The sequence below is a fragment of the Lissotriton vulgaris genome, chromosome 2_1 (genome assembly GCF_964263255.1).
Source record: "Lissotriton vulgaris chromosome 2_1, aLisVul1.2, whole genome shotgun sequence".
NCBI classification, from domain to species: domain Eukaryota; kingdom Metazoa; phylum Chordata; class Amphibia; order Caudata; family Salamandridae; genus Lissotriton; species Lissotriton vulgaris.
This window is the reverse complement of record NC_141687.1, coordinates 22307743-22324780: the sequence shown is the minus strand read 5'-3', so window position 1 is coordinate 22324780 and position 17038 is coordinate 22307743. Positions and strand designations below refer to the sequence as shown.

At 46.7% G+C, this 17038-nt stretch overlaps 1 protein-coding gene across 7 annotated transcripts in view; it reads left to right on the top strand.

The window, feature by feature from the left end:
• The window catches only part of LOC147729482 (spermine oxidase-like), a 103234-nt gene extending 87780 nt beyond the window's left edge, over positions 1–15454 (top strand). For 3 of the 7 annotated variants that reach the window (XM_086954348.1, XM_086954350.1, XM_086954349.1), the window contains exons 3-4: positions 8983–9166; positions 12528–15454. In XM_086954348.1, the coding sequence (XP_086810474.1) occupies positions 8983–9166; positions 12528–12665 (322 nt within the window). In that variant the 3' untranslated portion in view covers positions 12666–15454. The remainder of the gene's footprint in view (positions 1–8982; positions 9167–12527) is intronic. The other 4 variants (XR_015308317.1, XR_015308318.1, XR_015308315.1 and 1 more) reach the window with 2 other exon arrangements.
• The last annotated feature ends 1584 nt before the right edge of the window (positions 15455–17038 follow it).

Sequence of the window (17038 nt, the reverse complement as noted above, 5' to 3'; positions counted from 1 at the left end):
TTAGTGTTCCCCTGAGGAGGGGTCAGCTGTGGTACATTAACAGCTGGCGGGACTGTTGCAGTCCGCATTACATATTGGACTAATTGCCTATGTATTTTAATTAATGTGTTTAGCTGTACTAACAGCTCTTCTCTAGACATTTTTACAATGTCCGGATGTGGTGTGTAGCTGGCTAGAACCGGCCACGTGGCTCCTGGTCTACCTAGTGGACCGAGCCTAGTTATGTGATCATTATGTTTTAGGGCGCCATTAAACCAGAGCAGGGGCTCTTGAAATTTAAGTGGAATTTCAATCTCCTCGAAAGGAGCGTACTCTTCCGGAGGTTTCTCTATTTTGTAATAGTGAAACTCTTTTGTTGTAGCGTTTACCGCTGGAAAGTTTATCCATGAATAGAATACCTCTGTCTGCCGATACTCGTGAGCCTCTATCACGAAAATTACTGTACCACCTAGAGGTGTCAGTCCGTTTTCTATAAGTTTTAACGTTATAGATTTTCTTAAATGTGCCGGGATGATTATTGCACCCGGTACCATATTGTCGGAATCCTGCTGAGTTGCATTTACTGCGGCCCCAGTGGTTCCGTTATTTTATCCTGGCATTGTTAAAATGCAAGGTTTGCAGAGTAGGTCTCCAAGGAGACAAAGATTAGGTGCACAATATTTTGGAACACTGTATCCTTCAACGTTGAATAAACCAGAGCTTTACATAGGAATCTCTTCCTACTAAGGTCGGGCGGATTTTAACCTTTCACCCACTCCAGACGTCTATTGGAGTATTTACGGGAGAAAGGGGTGTGAAATATGCACGACTGAGTTACTCTAACGTCTTGCGTTAGTTTATCGCCTTACCAAACGTTTGGGCGCCATGTAGTGTAGTTCCTAGTTTCCCACTAGGCCCTGCGCATTGGAATAACATAAACAGTAGTATCGACGTGGAACTGCGGATATTCCAGGCCTCCACTGACTATGCTAAACTTAATTGGGTGTGTTACCAACTAGCTCAGAGGTCACTGGAAACTTTCTTCTCTGCATGGGAAGTGATCAGCTTCCCTGGCACAGACAAGAAGGGATTCAGCTTTCCAACAACCGTGCAACATGACAACTTTGCTCCTCAGATCAAGAGTCAATCTCTAGGGTCGTGTGAAACAATAGACAGGTATTTCACTCAGTCAGTTTAGTGCAGTTTACTTTCATGAGATGTAGAGAATAGAGAGACGGGCGTATGTCAATAAAGGGTTAACATTTATTGAACAGTCTTTCTTCTCGTACAAGAGAAATGTATTGCCACAAGTGCAAGACTTGTTATTATAAAAAGTATGTACAGTAAGATAAGTATTGCGAAATAGAACTGTAAAAGCATTGATATGGTTTCTTAGCCATACAATGGTTTAAAAGTAATAAAACATATATACATTCATATATACATTAGGCTAAAATACTCAACTGGTGCTTCTAACTAAGCCTACCCCAGTGTGCCTGACCTAAGCCTAACACGTGGAAGGGGAGTAAGTAAGTAGCTTTAAGTTAAGTTGGTTTTGCCAAGGTTTGCTTCAAGAATTCTCGTCTAAGGGTTTAGTCAACACCATACCTCTGAATAGAATGATGGAAGTCTGGTATTTCCTTCAGGGGGCACTCGATATCCCAGTCACCCGCGAGGGCAGACCGGAAACGCTGGAGCTGGATTTCTCTGCAGGAGAAAGGCAGCGGCTCTCTTCAGCGCGTCGGGAGGAGGAGGGGGGACAGCGTCCGCGGCAGCTGGAATCTGCTGGGCTCTTCACAGAGGGACGGCTGTTCAGCTCCTAAGCATACTGCACCATCGTTCGCGCTTTAGCAGCGATAATGGTATCAGTAGCTTCACCACCAAGGGACAGCAGCAGCAGCGTACTGCCTGCAGCAGCAATGGGATGCACAACAGGGTGCACGGCAGCATACAACAGCACAACAGCTTATTGCTTAAGGCAACGTTGGTAATATTTATACCTGACAGGTGCCGGGTTTGACGCAAGTTTGCTGGACATAAGACGTCAATTAAAGATGTCACTAGGAAGTGATAGTTATCAGTTGCTCATTAGAGTTCCATTACTAATCAAAACACAGCAAGCGGGGATTTCCAGGTTTGCTGAGTTTTTATCTTGTTGAAGAACTCTGAGTGTTAATCTAGGAATATCAGATAGTGACTTCTGCTCTGTCATTGCACTAATTGGTTGCAAAGGAAGTGGCAGAGAACTATGCTGGAATGTGGCTCTGTTCGTGTGAGGCCAGAGATGACTTTCTGAAAATCGCACTTGAACGGTTATGCCAATATAGGGAATAAATGGATTTATAGCCAAATAGGGGCATAAGGTCACAGTATCGATCAGGAACCTAGATAAACACGCAACAAACCGAAATCGTGCACCACTCCGAAGGCATAGCGACTATCTGTATAAATGTTTACACACAACCCAGCGCTAAGCTCGCCTGCTCTTGTCAGTGCTATTAGCTCAGCTGCCTGAGCCGGCCTCTGTGGTATGCGAGCTATTTCTACCACTGTCTCAAGTGTCGTGATCGCATAGGCTGTGGAAGTCGTACCATTTGGCAGCTTCAAACATGCCCAATCAACCCACAGTTCCCCATCGACATCGGGAAGGGGCGTATCTTGCAAGTCAATGCGACTCTTTGTTTGTTCTTCAGTAAGAAAAATACAATCATGTGATTCTTTTGACTGAGATTCAGATGCAGGATATGACAGCAAAGTAGCTAGATTTAGAGTCGCGCACCCCTTCAACGTAATATGAGGCGCCAGCAACGTTAACTCATATCCTGTTAGACGAACACTAGTTAAATGCTGTGTTTTCGTTTGGTTCAGCAAAGCATCTACTGCATGGGGTACTAGTACCAACAATTTGTGGGACAAAACTATTCCTTCACTCTGTCGTATAGATACAGCTGTCGCTGCAACTGATCGAAAACACCCAGGTAACCCTCGTGCAACAGGATCAAGTACTGCTGAAAAGTATGCACAAGGACGCTATTTATCACCGTGTGTCTGCACTAAAAACTGACAATGCGCACCCATCTTTCTCATGTACATAAAGTGTAAAGGTATTCGTATAATCTGGTGTGCCTAACACTGGTGCAGAACAAAGGGCTTGTCTTAACTGATAAAAAGCATTCTGACATTCATCTGTCCATGAAATGGGAATCGGGGTGTTTTTCGCTAAAAGTGCTAACAAGGGTTTCACAATATTTGAAAATCCTAATATCCATTGTCTGCAAAATGAAGTCAGACCAATGAAAGCACGAACATCTTTCTGAGTGGAAGGCACTGGTGTATCTAATATTGCTTGAATACGATCTGAGGTCAGTGCACGCCCCTCCTTAGACAGAAGATGACCTAAGTAGGTCACCTTCGGTCTACAATGTTGCAATTTCTTCCGTGACACTTTATGGTGGTGCGTAGCAAGGAAAGAGAGCATGGATAAAGTACTCTCCTCACATTGTTCAGGCGTATTGGCTGCCAACAATATGTCAGTGACAGATTGAATGAGAGCCACTCCTGTCGGTAGCTCGAAAGAGTCCAGCTGCCTTTTCAATGCCTGACTATAAATACTTGGGCTCTCCGTATAACCTTGAGGAACTCTACAAAATCTATACGATCGAATATTCAAAGTGAAACCGAATAAATATCGGCTATCAGGGTGAATAGGGATCGAAAAAAAGAAAGCATTTTTCAAGTCTATAACGGGAAACGTAGTTGCAGTTGGTGGGACCAATGTAAGCAGTGTAGTTACATCAGAAACCACAGGATATTGGGGCACCACAATCTTATTTACCTCCCTTAAATCCATGATGAAACGATAAGTCCTAGTATCAGTGTCTTTCTTCAAAATAGGAAGAATAGGGCTATTGCAGACATTGTAGGGGACTTCTTCCAAAACTCCAATCTTAATCAAATCTCTAATAATGTGTGTCAGTGCTTCTTCTCCTTCTCGTGAAATCTTGTATTGTGGCACCCTGGGCAACAAAGCGCCCTCCTTGACACTAATATGCACTGGGGGAATAACCATCTGCCCTACATCCGTATCATAAGTGGCACACAAAACACCTGGGAGTGAAGCTAATGCGGCGTCTTCCTTAACAAGACACGATCTCACAGTCATAGGATGGTTCTCATTCACGATGACGCACACCCCTTCAGGAGAGCAGCGTATCGTAGCCCTAAAGTGCTTTAACATATCAATATTGTCTGATGTATTTGGAGACAACAAGAACGGGCAGGGAGCTGTAAACATATTAATGTGGAATGGAAGTGGTTGTGACAATGGGTTAAGGAAAGGTGTTCCATCGAACCCTATCAATGTAATCCTTGTACCAGACAGGGGAGCCCTCTGAACTAATTGTTTAGACAAGGCGCCAAGAGTAGGGTCTGTATCAACCAGAAACCGATCAGTAGAAGCCAAAACATGCGCTGTAATATATGGACCTCTCTGATTTACTGGAACTTCAACTGATTCCATACCACATCCTCGACAATCCTATGCATAGGCAGCATCTTGAAATTCAGGAGGCACACAATCAGATATTTGATACTGGTTCCGCCTATCAAAGGTATTGTACCCGTCTTGTCTATGCCCACTGGACTCAAACCTAGCACGATCATTCATACTCCCTCTAGGGCCTGAATATCCTATTCTGTTTCTAGATTGGCCTCGGCCACGTTGGTTTTGCTGGGCACGCAGCATGGGGCAATCAGAACTCCAATGCCCAAACTGCAGTAAGCACATTGATCTGCAGATAAACCAGGATGAGAATAAGGTGGGCCATAAGGCCCACATCTGCCCCTATCATTTCCTCTAGCAGGTGGGGCATAAACCTGAGCCATCAGAACCTTTGTCTTTAGATCTTTGGTCGTTGTGTCTTAATTTTCTTTGGCCTCTAACTCCTGCCGCTCATAATACTGAGCCATAGTTAAAAGGGAAGCGGTAGACGCGGTGGTCCACGAACTTTCACTAGCTTTCAAGCGCTTAGCAATTTCTGGTAAAAGGTTTGCTACATATTTATCAACAAACAGATGTCTACCCGTATCATCTGTTAATAACTGTCCACTAAAGTCATGAAAAGCTTCCTCGAAGTGCGTAAAGAAATCTGACACTGATTCATCTGCTTTCTGCTTACACGAAGCTAACATAGTCCAATCAATCTTTTTAGGCGGGATGAGTAATTTCAATTTAGTCAAAATAGCTGCTGGAAGATCGAGAATTAATTTGCACGGTTTACGTGCAGGCTCCCTATATCTATCCGCTTGTTCCAAATCATTCCAATCTCTCCCCAAATTTACACGATCATCCCTTTTACGAATAGTCCTCCACATATCAGGGGGTAATATTAACCCAAAAAATAAGTCAATGTCAGTTAATGTCACAACACAGGAACTAATAGCACCCTCTACTTCTTCATAAAAGGCTGCTGTGTTTTTCAGCGGATCAGGCAAAGCCTTCTTAAGGGCCATAACATCCACTCTCTTCCATGGAGTGTAAACCCAATTATAAATAAAATAACCCTTTGCATCGGCAGACAGTTTATTACCATCCGCCCCATTGCCTTTAGGAGGAATATACAAAGGTGCGGCTTCCCGCATGGGTTTTGCATGTATTACGTGACTCTTATCTGATCCGAAGATAGAAGCTTCTACTTCTTCTGTTGTCGACTGAAGCGCAGCTGGATCCGCCGCCTTCTTCTCCTCCTGCAGTCGAGTTGCGGTGTCTCGTACTTTAATCAGACGACAAACAAAATCGGTTGTCTCTGAGAGAACAAAAACAGCATTACGCAATTTCTGATAATCATCTGTTACATCTTTAGGTTCCAACACAGGCAAATATTTTCTAAATCGTTCAATAACCTCTTCAGCGAAATGCTCCATAAGATATAACTGCTCCTTTTCTGACCATTCTTTCATACCCGTTAAAACATCAAGGGCAGAAGCAGTATTAAGGCTAATTTTACGAGTGATCGATCGTAAATCAGAAGCACGAGAGGCAGAAAGCATGGAACGAGTGTCCTGCGCCTTGTCCCGATCTTCAGAGGATTCTCCGGCGTCCGCGTCCTGGGCCGAAGGCATCGCATACGGTGGTGGAGAACGATCTAATAATGAAAAATCATCAGGTAAATTATTAAGGACAGGATAAAGAGGGCGTCGAACAGGGAATTGACCATTAATCTGTAAATTACGCTCCCTTTTCTCCCTCTATTGTTGTTCACTTATTTCTTTCTCCTGTAGCTGTAAAGCTTTGACATGGGCAGCCTTCCATTGCTCTTTATCAGCTAAGGCCTGCTCACTCTTCGTTCACTCACGCTTCGCTTTCGCCCACATATGTACCCAATCAAATATATCTTGTCTAGACCGACGCTCAAACAAAGACTGCTCCACGTACTGAACCTTCCATAAATCAAATGACCCATGCATTGGCCAGCGTAACTCAGGATCCTTTCTAGTGTATCGATGCCATAACGTACTATACATTATGGGAGGAAGTCCAAATTTAACATACATTTGCCTATTAGGTGTCCCCTCTGGGGGAGCCGGCTGTGATTCATTTAATCGTAAACTGGTACCATTACAACCGCAACACATCTTTCGAAGTATGCCGAGGACGGCATGTCATAAATATTGCAAAATATGCAATAAAATACATAAAGTAGCACTTAAAGTATTTCACATACGTTGTGCCGTTCAAATAAATATAAGATCAGAGAAATATCTCCACATTACCTGCCTATGTGAGGTGCCCTCCACATATGATGCAAAACATAGATCTAAATGTTAGCTAACGCATACAAATCCAAAAGGCACAGTAAGTGTCAGTAGACTACCTTACCAATCAAAAGCTTACCGATCCTTTCAACCGTCCAGATTCCAACTGCCAAGTTCCCGAATCGACCAAACGGTCACTGCACGGCAACCCAATGATCGAGATCTCGGTCGAGGACCGGCGCCACCTGGAAGGCCAGATCGGAAAGAAAGGGAAAACGCCGTAGATGCCAAGACTCGGGTCTCTTCGGGCAGCGATCGCGTCCAGGGAGAGTTTCCAATCCTTCGTCGCGACCAGTCCGTTGAGTCCCTATTCGGGCGCCAATTGTCGTATTGAGTTTCAATGAGCCCACGTATACCGCGAGTAACTCTTATTGTCATGGAACAGAAGTTGGCACAGAAACTGGAATACAAAAGATATGTTTATTAGGACCCCATGGGGTGGTGGTACATTCAAACAACACCCTTCGGTAATGCAAGAAGTATCACCCCAAACAGGTCCTTTTATACTCACACACGAGTTTGGAAAGTAGGCGGCACACACGTAAGACGAGTTTATGTACATATAAGGACATTTTTGGAACACATCCAACATGTGGGAGGAGTTTAACAACTTGACCAGTTTGGAAAAAACATCTTTCAACGATGATCGATTAATGACAGATGTGGTTCGATTGCGCTTGCGCGGACCTTGACCACAGACTAAATATAGCCTGTTGCTGGGCAGACCATGTGGTCAACTGACGGGGAGGTAGGACAAAGAGCATGGTGACCACGAGGTAACGCAGATACTCATAATGGAGGCCGTGAATGTAAAATGGCCTCCGAAAACCGGTCAACATAACATTGAAATCTCGCGTAGCTTCAGCGAATGCTAACCTAATAGCTACTAATTTGCAACAATCACACCCATGTTCCAAGTTGCACAGCCAGCACACCACACCCAAGTTCCATGTTTCTCAGTCAATGCATCACGTCCAGGTTCCATGTTGCTCAGTCAGTGTATCACATCCAGGTTCTATGTTGCCCAGTCAGCGCATCACACCCAGGTTCCATGTTGCCCAGTCAGCATACCATGCCCAGGTTCTATGTTGCCCAACCAGCACAGCAATCCCAGGTTTCATGTTGCCAAGTCAGCGCACACACCCACTTCCATGTTGCCCAATCAGCGCATCACACCCAGGTTTCATGTTTCTCAGTCAGTTCATCGCTCCCAGGTTCCATGTTGCCCTGTCAGCACATCACTCCCAGGTTCCATGTTGTCCTGTCAGCACATCACGTCCAGGTTCCATGTTGACCAGTCAGCGCATCACGGCCAGGTTCCATGTTGCCCAATCGGCACATCATGCTCAGTTTCCATGATGCCCAACCATCACAGCACGCCCAGGTTCCATGTTGCTCAGTCAGTGTATCAACCCCAGGTTCTATGTTGCCCAGTCAGCGCATCACACCCAGGTTCCATGTTGCCCAGTCAGCATACCATGCCCAGGTTCTATGTTGCCAACCAGCACAGCAATCCCAGGTTTCATGTTGCCCAGTCAGCGCACACGCCCACTTCCATGTTGCCCAGTCAGCGCATCACACCCAGGTTCCATGTTTCCCAGTCAGCGCATCACACCCAGGTTTCATGTTTCTCAGTCAGTTCATCGCTCCCAGGTTCCATGTTGCCCTGTCAGCACATTACTCCCAGGTTCCATGTTGTCCTGTCAGCAAATCACGTCCAGGTTCCATGTTGACCAGTCAGCGCATCACGCCCAGGTTCCATGTTGCCCAATCGGCACATCATGCTCAGTTTCCATGATGCCCAACCATCAAAGCACGCCCAGGTTCCATGTTGCACAGTCAGCGCATCACACCCAGGTTCCATTTTTCTCAGTCAGTGCATCACGCCCAAGTTCTATGTTGCACAGTCATCACATAATGCCCACGTACTGTTCTATCAAGTTATCATTGTATCAGCTGCAAAAGGATTAAAGGCTGAGTTGGCCCTGTGAGCTAGGAATGGAGCTCTACAGCAGGTCTTTAAGGAACTGAGCAGTTTTAGTAAGTTACCATTGTAGTATCAGCCACAGAAGGATGAAAGGCTGAGTCAGTTCTGTGACCTACAAACTATAGTTAGATCTGTGCTGAAGCTGTTTAAGGCACTGAGCCCTTTCTCAAGTCATCTTTACTTTTTGGTGTTCCTTCCGGTAGGTTGTTGAAGAAGTTCACTGGCTGGGAGGTGACAAGACTGCGGCGTGTGGTGAAGAGCACCTGGCACAGTAACCCATTTATTCGTGGCTCCTACACCAATGTGCCAGTCGGGGTGGATGCAGTGAAGGAGCAAACAGCCTTAGCAGAGCCTGTGCCCTCAACCCACCAAAAGAGTGACCTCCCAGTAAGTATCAGTTAAGTCTGCCTTGGTTAAGTTATCATGGCTGAGTCTCAGTGAGCATGGCTGGCATGTAGTGACCTGTTCATGGTCACAGTCGTGAGTCATGATTTAGAGCTTATCAACAAATATTTAAAGCAATTCACCATCTCAGGACGGCATTTCAGGTATTTTTATTAGTAGGGTCAATGTGCCTTCAATGGATAAAGCCGCCATCACTCTGTGCCGCGTGTGTGAATCGTATGGCTGTAAAGGCATGTCACTAGCAATAGCTCAGGGGGTTGTAAGACAGTGAAGAGCTGTCCTATTGACAGAAAGGCGAAATTTTCATGAGTCGTACTACATATGTGTGAAGTTTGGTGGCTAAACACATCATGGAGAGTAGAGTTTACTAGAGGTTGGTGGAGGTAGCACATGTAATTTAAGTCTGGACATATTCTTAAGTGCTCTTGCTTAGGCCCTGGATCTCAGCAATGAATGAGTCCGAATCATCGTGAGCTTCAAAGATGGTTAATTTTGCCATTTCAGGTAGTCTTCAGTCATGCTGGTCCTATGAAAGAGAATTGTATTGCTAAGTCTTTACGAGTTTTTCGCTGCAACAGGAAGGCTTTCCTTTTTTGACACTGTCTGTTGAGTAGTCCTGGGAGGTTCCAATGGAGATCCCTTGCACCTTTTTTTAATCTGTGTATGCATTGCTTTAGTATGTGAGTATTGGAGAGGTCTGAAATAAGAACTCTGGGTGAGTTAGTGTTTTTTCATTTGAATGTAGGGACTCTGTGCCCGTGTGATTTCAAAGTCCTTTGTGTAGTTTATGCCCAAGAATTGAAAAATCAATTTTTCCACAGAGGCGACCCAGGATGGTGCATGTTCCTCCATGCCCTCTGGGAGCCCAAAGATCCACAGCTTGCCTCTTATATCTCTGTCTTCCAATTCTGTAATGTTTCTTTCCACTTGGGCTTGCCTTGTGGTGGTGGTTACAAACATCTTTGAAGAGTTCCGCTTGTGGTCTTTGAGGAGGCTAATGCATGAATCTGTTTTGGTAACTCTACCCCCTAGAGAGAGAATATATTGTTTTATCATGTGAGGTAATTCTGCATGGATTGTGGCTTTTGTAGGTTGGGCAAGATCATTTAGTGCCTCCAGGTTCAGTATAATTTGGTCCAAGGCTGCTTTATTGTCTGTTTTTGTTTTGATTGGGGAGTCTGGGATGAGGTGGGGGAGTCCTGTTTTGCTCTCTTTTGTGCTGGTTTAAAATCTTTCAGACCTTCCCTGGACACTCTAGTATCATATGTTCTGGGGACGGCCATGTTGTTGTTGAAAGGAGCTGTCTTTATAAGTTGGTGTCAATGCCAGGATAACGAGAATAGGTAGCTGAAAGATGCTCGCACTGAGAGAGTGTGTTTCTAGACACTGGCACTGTGTTAGGCTTCAGTTGGATCCAGTTTGCAGAGAGGAGGAACTTCTATGAGTATTATGGTTCCATGGAAGGAGAGGCAAAGACAAGCATGTCACGGGTACAGGGCATAAAAATTGCCAGCAGGCCTCCGTAGGTGTCAGACCAAAGTTTGAGATTTTGCTTTGAAAAGTCACTGTAAAAAAAATTCAAACTTGAGATGGAGTAGAAGAACGTTATAGCAGATTGAAAAGTGTATGTGATTTCAGGAGTGTCAGGACAACATTAGTTTGAGGTGTTAGTCCCAGCGGTGGCCATCTTAAGTCCAGGCATTACCTTCCAACTTTCCACAAGTGGGCAGCAGTAAGTTTGTGGGAAGCAATAGAGGTAGGACAGCACCTACCATACAGTGGACTCTGGGGGCCTGATCACGCACTGTGTGTGGGGCTGCTGGAAGTCCAATGCAGTAAGAAGCTGCATGAGTTGCACTCATTAGAAAAGTGTCCCATTGGCAGTCATTTTGAGGTCAGGCGCTTCTCCTCCATCTGCCTCATTTTGCAAGGCCGGGTAGTAGCCTCAAGGCAGGGGTGAAGCATCGGCAAAGCAGGGCGGCAGATGAGCGGTGCTTCAGGTGCATTGCATGTTCAGTGAGGCACTGGAATGCACTTCTGAACGGTGGTGTGGGGAACGGGGACGGGAGAATGAGAATCGTTACGAGGTGGAGCAGGTCTGTAACTATTTTTATTCGGTTTAACAACACCGAGATAAGTTCAAGGTTTTCAAAGTACAGTCTCCTGGGAAACAAACAATACACGAGGGTCCTCTCCTTTGGGGGACGAGTCCGGGTCTTCGGTTCCAGTCTTGAGGAAGCGGGAGCTGACCACAGGGCTGGAGATCACTCGGAGAAAAGGAAAGAAAAACAGCCACGTTAGGGGCTGGGCTCGACATATACAAATGTGGGAGGAGGGTAGGGTAGTGAGGGTTCACCAGGGTACTATCACCAAACCTATCAGTCAGGGAGTGTAGGCGGCCGGCAAGATACGACAGTAGTGACCACCCTCAGACTACCCCGTCCCACCCCGTGATTTGAACAACCCTTGGAAACGACCCCGTACCTTGTGGAGCCACACTTCTCCCCTGGAAGTGTGGCGGGGCGACTCGTGGTATCGTTGGCCTCCTGGCTTGTCGTCACTCAGCTTCAGGGGTCCTAGCAGCGGTTCCACGACAGCGGCTCCGTCTTCCTCCTTGGCGTCCTCCTCGTGTTCCAACTGGCGTTCCGAAGGTTTCGCGCCGGCAATCCAGAACGGAGCTTCCTTAAACGCCCCCGCCTCCTCCGGTTGGTCAGTATCGAGTGACGTCGTTTGACCTGATTGGGCGAGTGTAGTTGGACATGCCCCTAGCGTCACAGGGTCAGGATACAGAGGCACACGTCCCTGAGGCAGAGCCGGGGAGATCCAGGAAACGTCCAAAGGATCCTGCGGACGGGGTGGAAAGGAAGAAGCATTAGCAAGGACACCCCGTCCGTCCGAGTCAGGGAGTTCATCCAAGTCAGGAAGCTCCGCTTCGTGACAGGTGGGTAAAGCTGTTATTGAGAAAGGGGTCGACAGAGCATTGAAGCTAGGCGGCCATCTTCTCAGGTGCTAGTCACCCCCCCTGTAGATGTGGTTTGATAACACATCACTGGCAGCTGTTTTCTGTGTTTCCGTAAGTAGTGTTACTATGTTCCTAATTTTCTGCTAGTCCAGTTATATACTCAGACATTGTGCATAGATTAAACCAACACAATATTGTTGTGATGACAGAAAGCATCCCCTGTATGCCATGATCTCATGTTCTGTGGTGTGGGTGACTCCTCTGTGTGCCTGAGAATAAAGGAAAATGTGTCCGGCGTCTCTACTAGCCATTCTGGCATTGTGTTCAGGTAATGCCACACTAAGATCTCATACTTAATCTTGTCCCTCTTTTATTCTTTAGCCCCTACAGGTGCTGTTTGCTGGTGAAGCTACGCACATCAACTACTACACCACTACTCATGGAGCATATCTGAGTGGGGTCCGCGAAGCTGAGAGAATCCTGCAGCACTACAGCAACCTCACAACAGCCAGACTGTAAACGAGAGCAGACGCACAGACCTCAATGGACCCTGCAACACCAGAGCCACCTTACCACAGCTAGAATGTAATCTAGAGCCGATGCACAGAGCTCAATGGACCCTGCAACACCAGAGCCACCTTACCACAGCTAGAATGTAATCTAGAGCCGATGCACAGAGCTCAATGGACCCTGCAACACCAGAGCCACCTTACCACAGCTAGAATGTAATCTAGAGCCGATGCACAGATCTCAGAGGATCCTGTATCAGCACAGTCGCCTCACCAAAGCTAGAATGTAATCTAGAAGAGGATGATGGACCACAGAGTACCCTGCAATGCTCCGGGCACTGCATTGTTCATAATGTAATCCCTATCTTAAGTAATCAGCCTCTAGAACACCAAGCGATCCTGAACTGTTTGCAGCTGCCTAGCCACTCCAACATTTGATCTAGAGCAGGATCCACTGGACACAGAGATCCCACACTGCATGAACCTCCAGAGCTGCACTGAATGTGACGCCACAACCACTGACGCCTATAATCCAGAACGGGACACTCTAGGCTCAGGGATCCCGCACTGTAACCCCAGCCTTTGATCCAGCACAGGATCCACTGGACTGTGATCCCGCACTGTCACCCCAGCCTTTGATCCAGCATAGTATCCACTGGTCTCAGATCCTGCAAGCACCCCAGCCTTTGATCCAGCGCAGGATCCACTAGTCTCAGATCCTGCACTGTCACCCCAGCCTTTGACACAGCACAGGATCCACTGGACTGTGATCCCGCACTATCACCCCAGCCTTTATTCCAGCATAGGATCCACTGGACTCAGGTCCCACACTGTCACCCCAGCCCTTGATCCAGCGCAGGATCCACTGGACTTTGATCCCACACTCTAAAAGGCTCCACAGTTGCTCCAGACGGTGACATTGGATCAGATCCATCAGATCCAGTGATCCGGCCCTCATGCCTGTCTGCAGCGGCACTGGAGGCTAACACTGAGCAGAATCCAACAGATCGAGGGATCCTGCATCACGATAGAGTCCACACACCCTGATTGTAATCTTGGAAACTACCTGATCTTGTTGATAAGTAATACCAGAAGGCAAAATAAATTCTCCGGCAGAGATACAATAGAAAGTAGATTGATTCCATGGGGGGCTCTGTTTCAAGCCCCCTTGAGGAGGACTGAGCAATCCCTCCATTGAAGCCCTCTCCAGGCAAAGGCCAGGAGCTTATTTGAGTAAAGCCAGAAAACAGAAAACCGATCAAAAACATCGATTCGCCCACAAAAGGCCGGCCACATGCAGGAATAAGAGATGTAATAATAAATAGTAAACAGGATGCGCAGCCAGATGCACCAGATTGTTCACTTTGAATGCAGCTGGCGCGAGAGAGCACTGCATCTGGAAATATTCCTGCAGACCCGTGAGAGCAGAACCTCTAGGTGAAGCTGTCAGAGCCCCATGTCAGATAGGTTCAAAGCAAAACTGCAGCAAATCCTGCCCCTCCCCTCAAGAGCTGCAAATCAACCCACTGACTAGAGGAAACAGGATGTATCCACCCCACATTAAACAGGCTGAGTCCACCCACACCAAGCAGGCTGACTCCGTCACACCAAGCAGGCTGACTCCCCCCACACCAAGCAGGCTGACTCCCCCAACACCAAGCAGGCTGAATCTACTCCTCATCAAACAGGCTGACTCCCCCAACATCAAGCAGGCTGACTCCCCCCACATTAAACAGGCTGAGTCCACCCCACATCAAACAGGCTGACTCCCCCCACACCAAGCAGGCTGACCCCCTACACACAAAGCAGGCTGATTTCCCCCACACAAAGCAGGCTGACTCCCCCACACCAAACTGGCTGAATCCACCCCACATCAAGCAGGCTGACTCTCCCCACACCAAGCAGGCTGACTTCCCCCACACCAAGCAGGCTGGCTCCCCTCACACCAAGCAGGCTGACTCCCCCCACAGCAAACAGGCTGACTCCCTCACACCAAACAGGCTGAATCCACCCCACATCAAGCAGGCTGACTCCCTCACACCAAACAGGCTGAATCCACCCCACATCAAGCAGGCTGACTCCACCCCACACCAAGCAGGCTGAATCCACCCCACATCAAACAGGCTGAATCCACCCCACATCAAGCAGGCTGACTCCCCCCACACCAAGCAGGCTGAATCCACCCCACACAAAGCAGGGTGACTCCCCCCGCACCAAGCAGGGTGACTCCCCCCGCACCAAGCAGGCTGACTCCCCCCAAACCAAGCAGTCTGACTCCCCCCACACCAAGCAGGCTGACTCCCTCTCTACCATGCAGGCTGAATCCACCCACACCAAGCAGGCTGGCTCCACTCCACATCAAACAGGCTGATTCCCCCCCACACCAAGCAGGCTGAATCCACCCACACCAAGCAGGCTGACTTGTTGTGGGGATTCTGCTCATGCACAGAACTATGCACAGGAAACCAGGACCTCAGTGAATTGTGGTGGACCAAAAAACTCACCTCAGTACCCAGAACCACTATCCGACTAGCATCAGTGTCTCATTAGCTCTCCGTCCTATAGCGAAGCTACCAATGATTAGACAACCCAGAACATGCGACTTAGGGTACTCTCAGGAATGGTGGGAATCAAGAACACTCTTTCGTTTTTATTCTCATACCAGTCCACAACGTGAGTAATCGGAGACACGTAAAAGTTTAAAATGTTTATTTTAACTAATTGCTCTAAGATGCAGTATTTTGGTTAACATAAGCAGGCATATGATTAGAAATAAAACAATCAGCATTGTTACAATTCCATCAATCAATCAATCAACACAAAGGGAGAAATCATATTACAATGATAGTGGAAACAGGTCCAATAGCACCTTGTTGTATTGTATTGTATTGTATGTTGGATTTATATAGCGCTTATAACCCAGGGGTCTCTAAGCGCTTGCCTTGGGAACCCGTCCTGGCTTTTCCCTGTGAGATAGCCCCTACAGGGCATCCCCAAGGTGAAAGCCAGGCATCCCGCTGCGGGGGTCCGTTGTGGAGATTAAGCAAGCTTAATGCCCAGAGTTGCAGAGTGTGAACCCATGATTAGGTCAGGCACCGAAGCGAGAATTATCGAGTCCGTGGACATTTGAGCTCAAGACCCTGCTGCATCGGGAATTGAACCCTGGTCCCGGGTCTGACCTCTGCTTCAGGGTCTGCCTGCTCTAATCAGTTAACCACCCTCCCCTGCTAGGAACTAGATTTTATAATAATGGAAGGTCTCTTAGGCTTAAATGGGGAACTCCATACCTCCAAGATCAGCAGAAATTAATCACATCTCAGGATCAGAAAAGCTCTCTGTGTCTGAAAAAGGTTTTTCTCCAAGTGCCCAAAAACATGCATGCAGTGCAATATTAAATGCACTAGAATTTCAGTTTTTTGCAGCAGTGTGCGTGTTGTTTCTAGAGTGTGGGTCGATCAACCTGAATCACAGCATATGTTGTTATTATGACCTTGAAGACTTCTAATACAGACACTTCGCCCTGTACAATATCAACAACAGATGAAACAATGTTATCTAAGGTGTCAATTCTGGAAGAAAGAGTATTAATGCCATTATCAACGACAGCCAGCCCTTTTTCTAAATTTGCTTGATCAATAGCCCTCAACCTGGAAGCAGCTTCAATTTGAGACAATTTCCATACTTCGTTGTAAATAGCATATATCCATCTTTTTGACCTGCCTCCTACAGGGCCTATAACAAAGTTATTTAAATCAACATTGTCAGTCAATTGTGATAAATTATGTATAAATGACGCTAAGGTGGAATGTTTAGTCCAATTTTGACACAATTTACTTACAGAATAGGTAGTAACAGAATGTGAGCTCTCAAAACAGGGGTCCACCCTAACCTACGTGTAGCCTGGAGCCAGACCCAGAAAACGATGTTGACGTGAATCTGAACTTTTTTGCCATATTAACCAACCCTTGGGATCCAAGCTGGAAATATTGAAGGCGGTATTAGTAATTAGGGACTGCAATTCATCAATAGACATGTCTGTGTGATTGTCCCATTCGGGATAAGCACCTAGATAAGGAAAGGTAGGAGCATTCATCTTTTGAGAAGTAGCCAATCCAAAGCAAGTAGTTTGTGAAATTGTTGAGTTCAAAAACAACATGTGGTTAGGGATGAGACATGCATGATGCAAAGATTCTGTTCCTTGCACCTGCCAGCTTTTAGAACCAAAACACACAAAGTACAGAGGGGTGAGAGGGTGAACCCTCTTCGACCTCCCGCTCAATAGTTAAATATCACAAAAAGAAGAGGGATAAAACACATAAGTGGAGATAGAAAATGTGTGTGGGAATGCACCAATTTTGTAAAACTGCCCTCACACACAGCAAA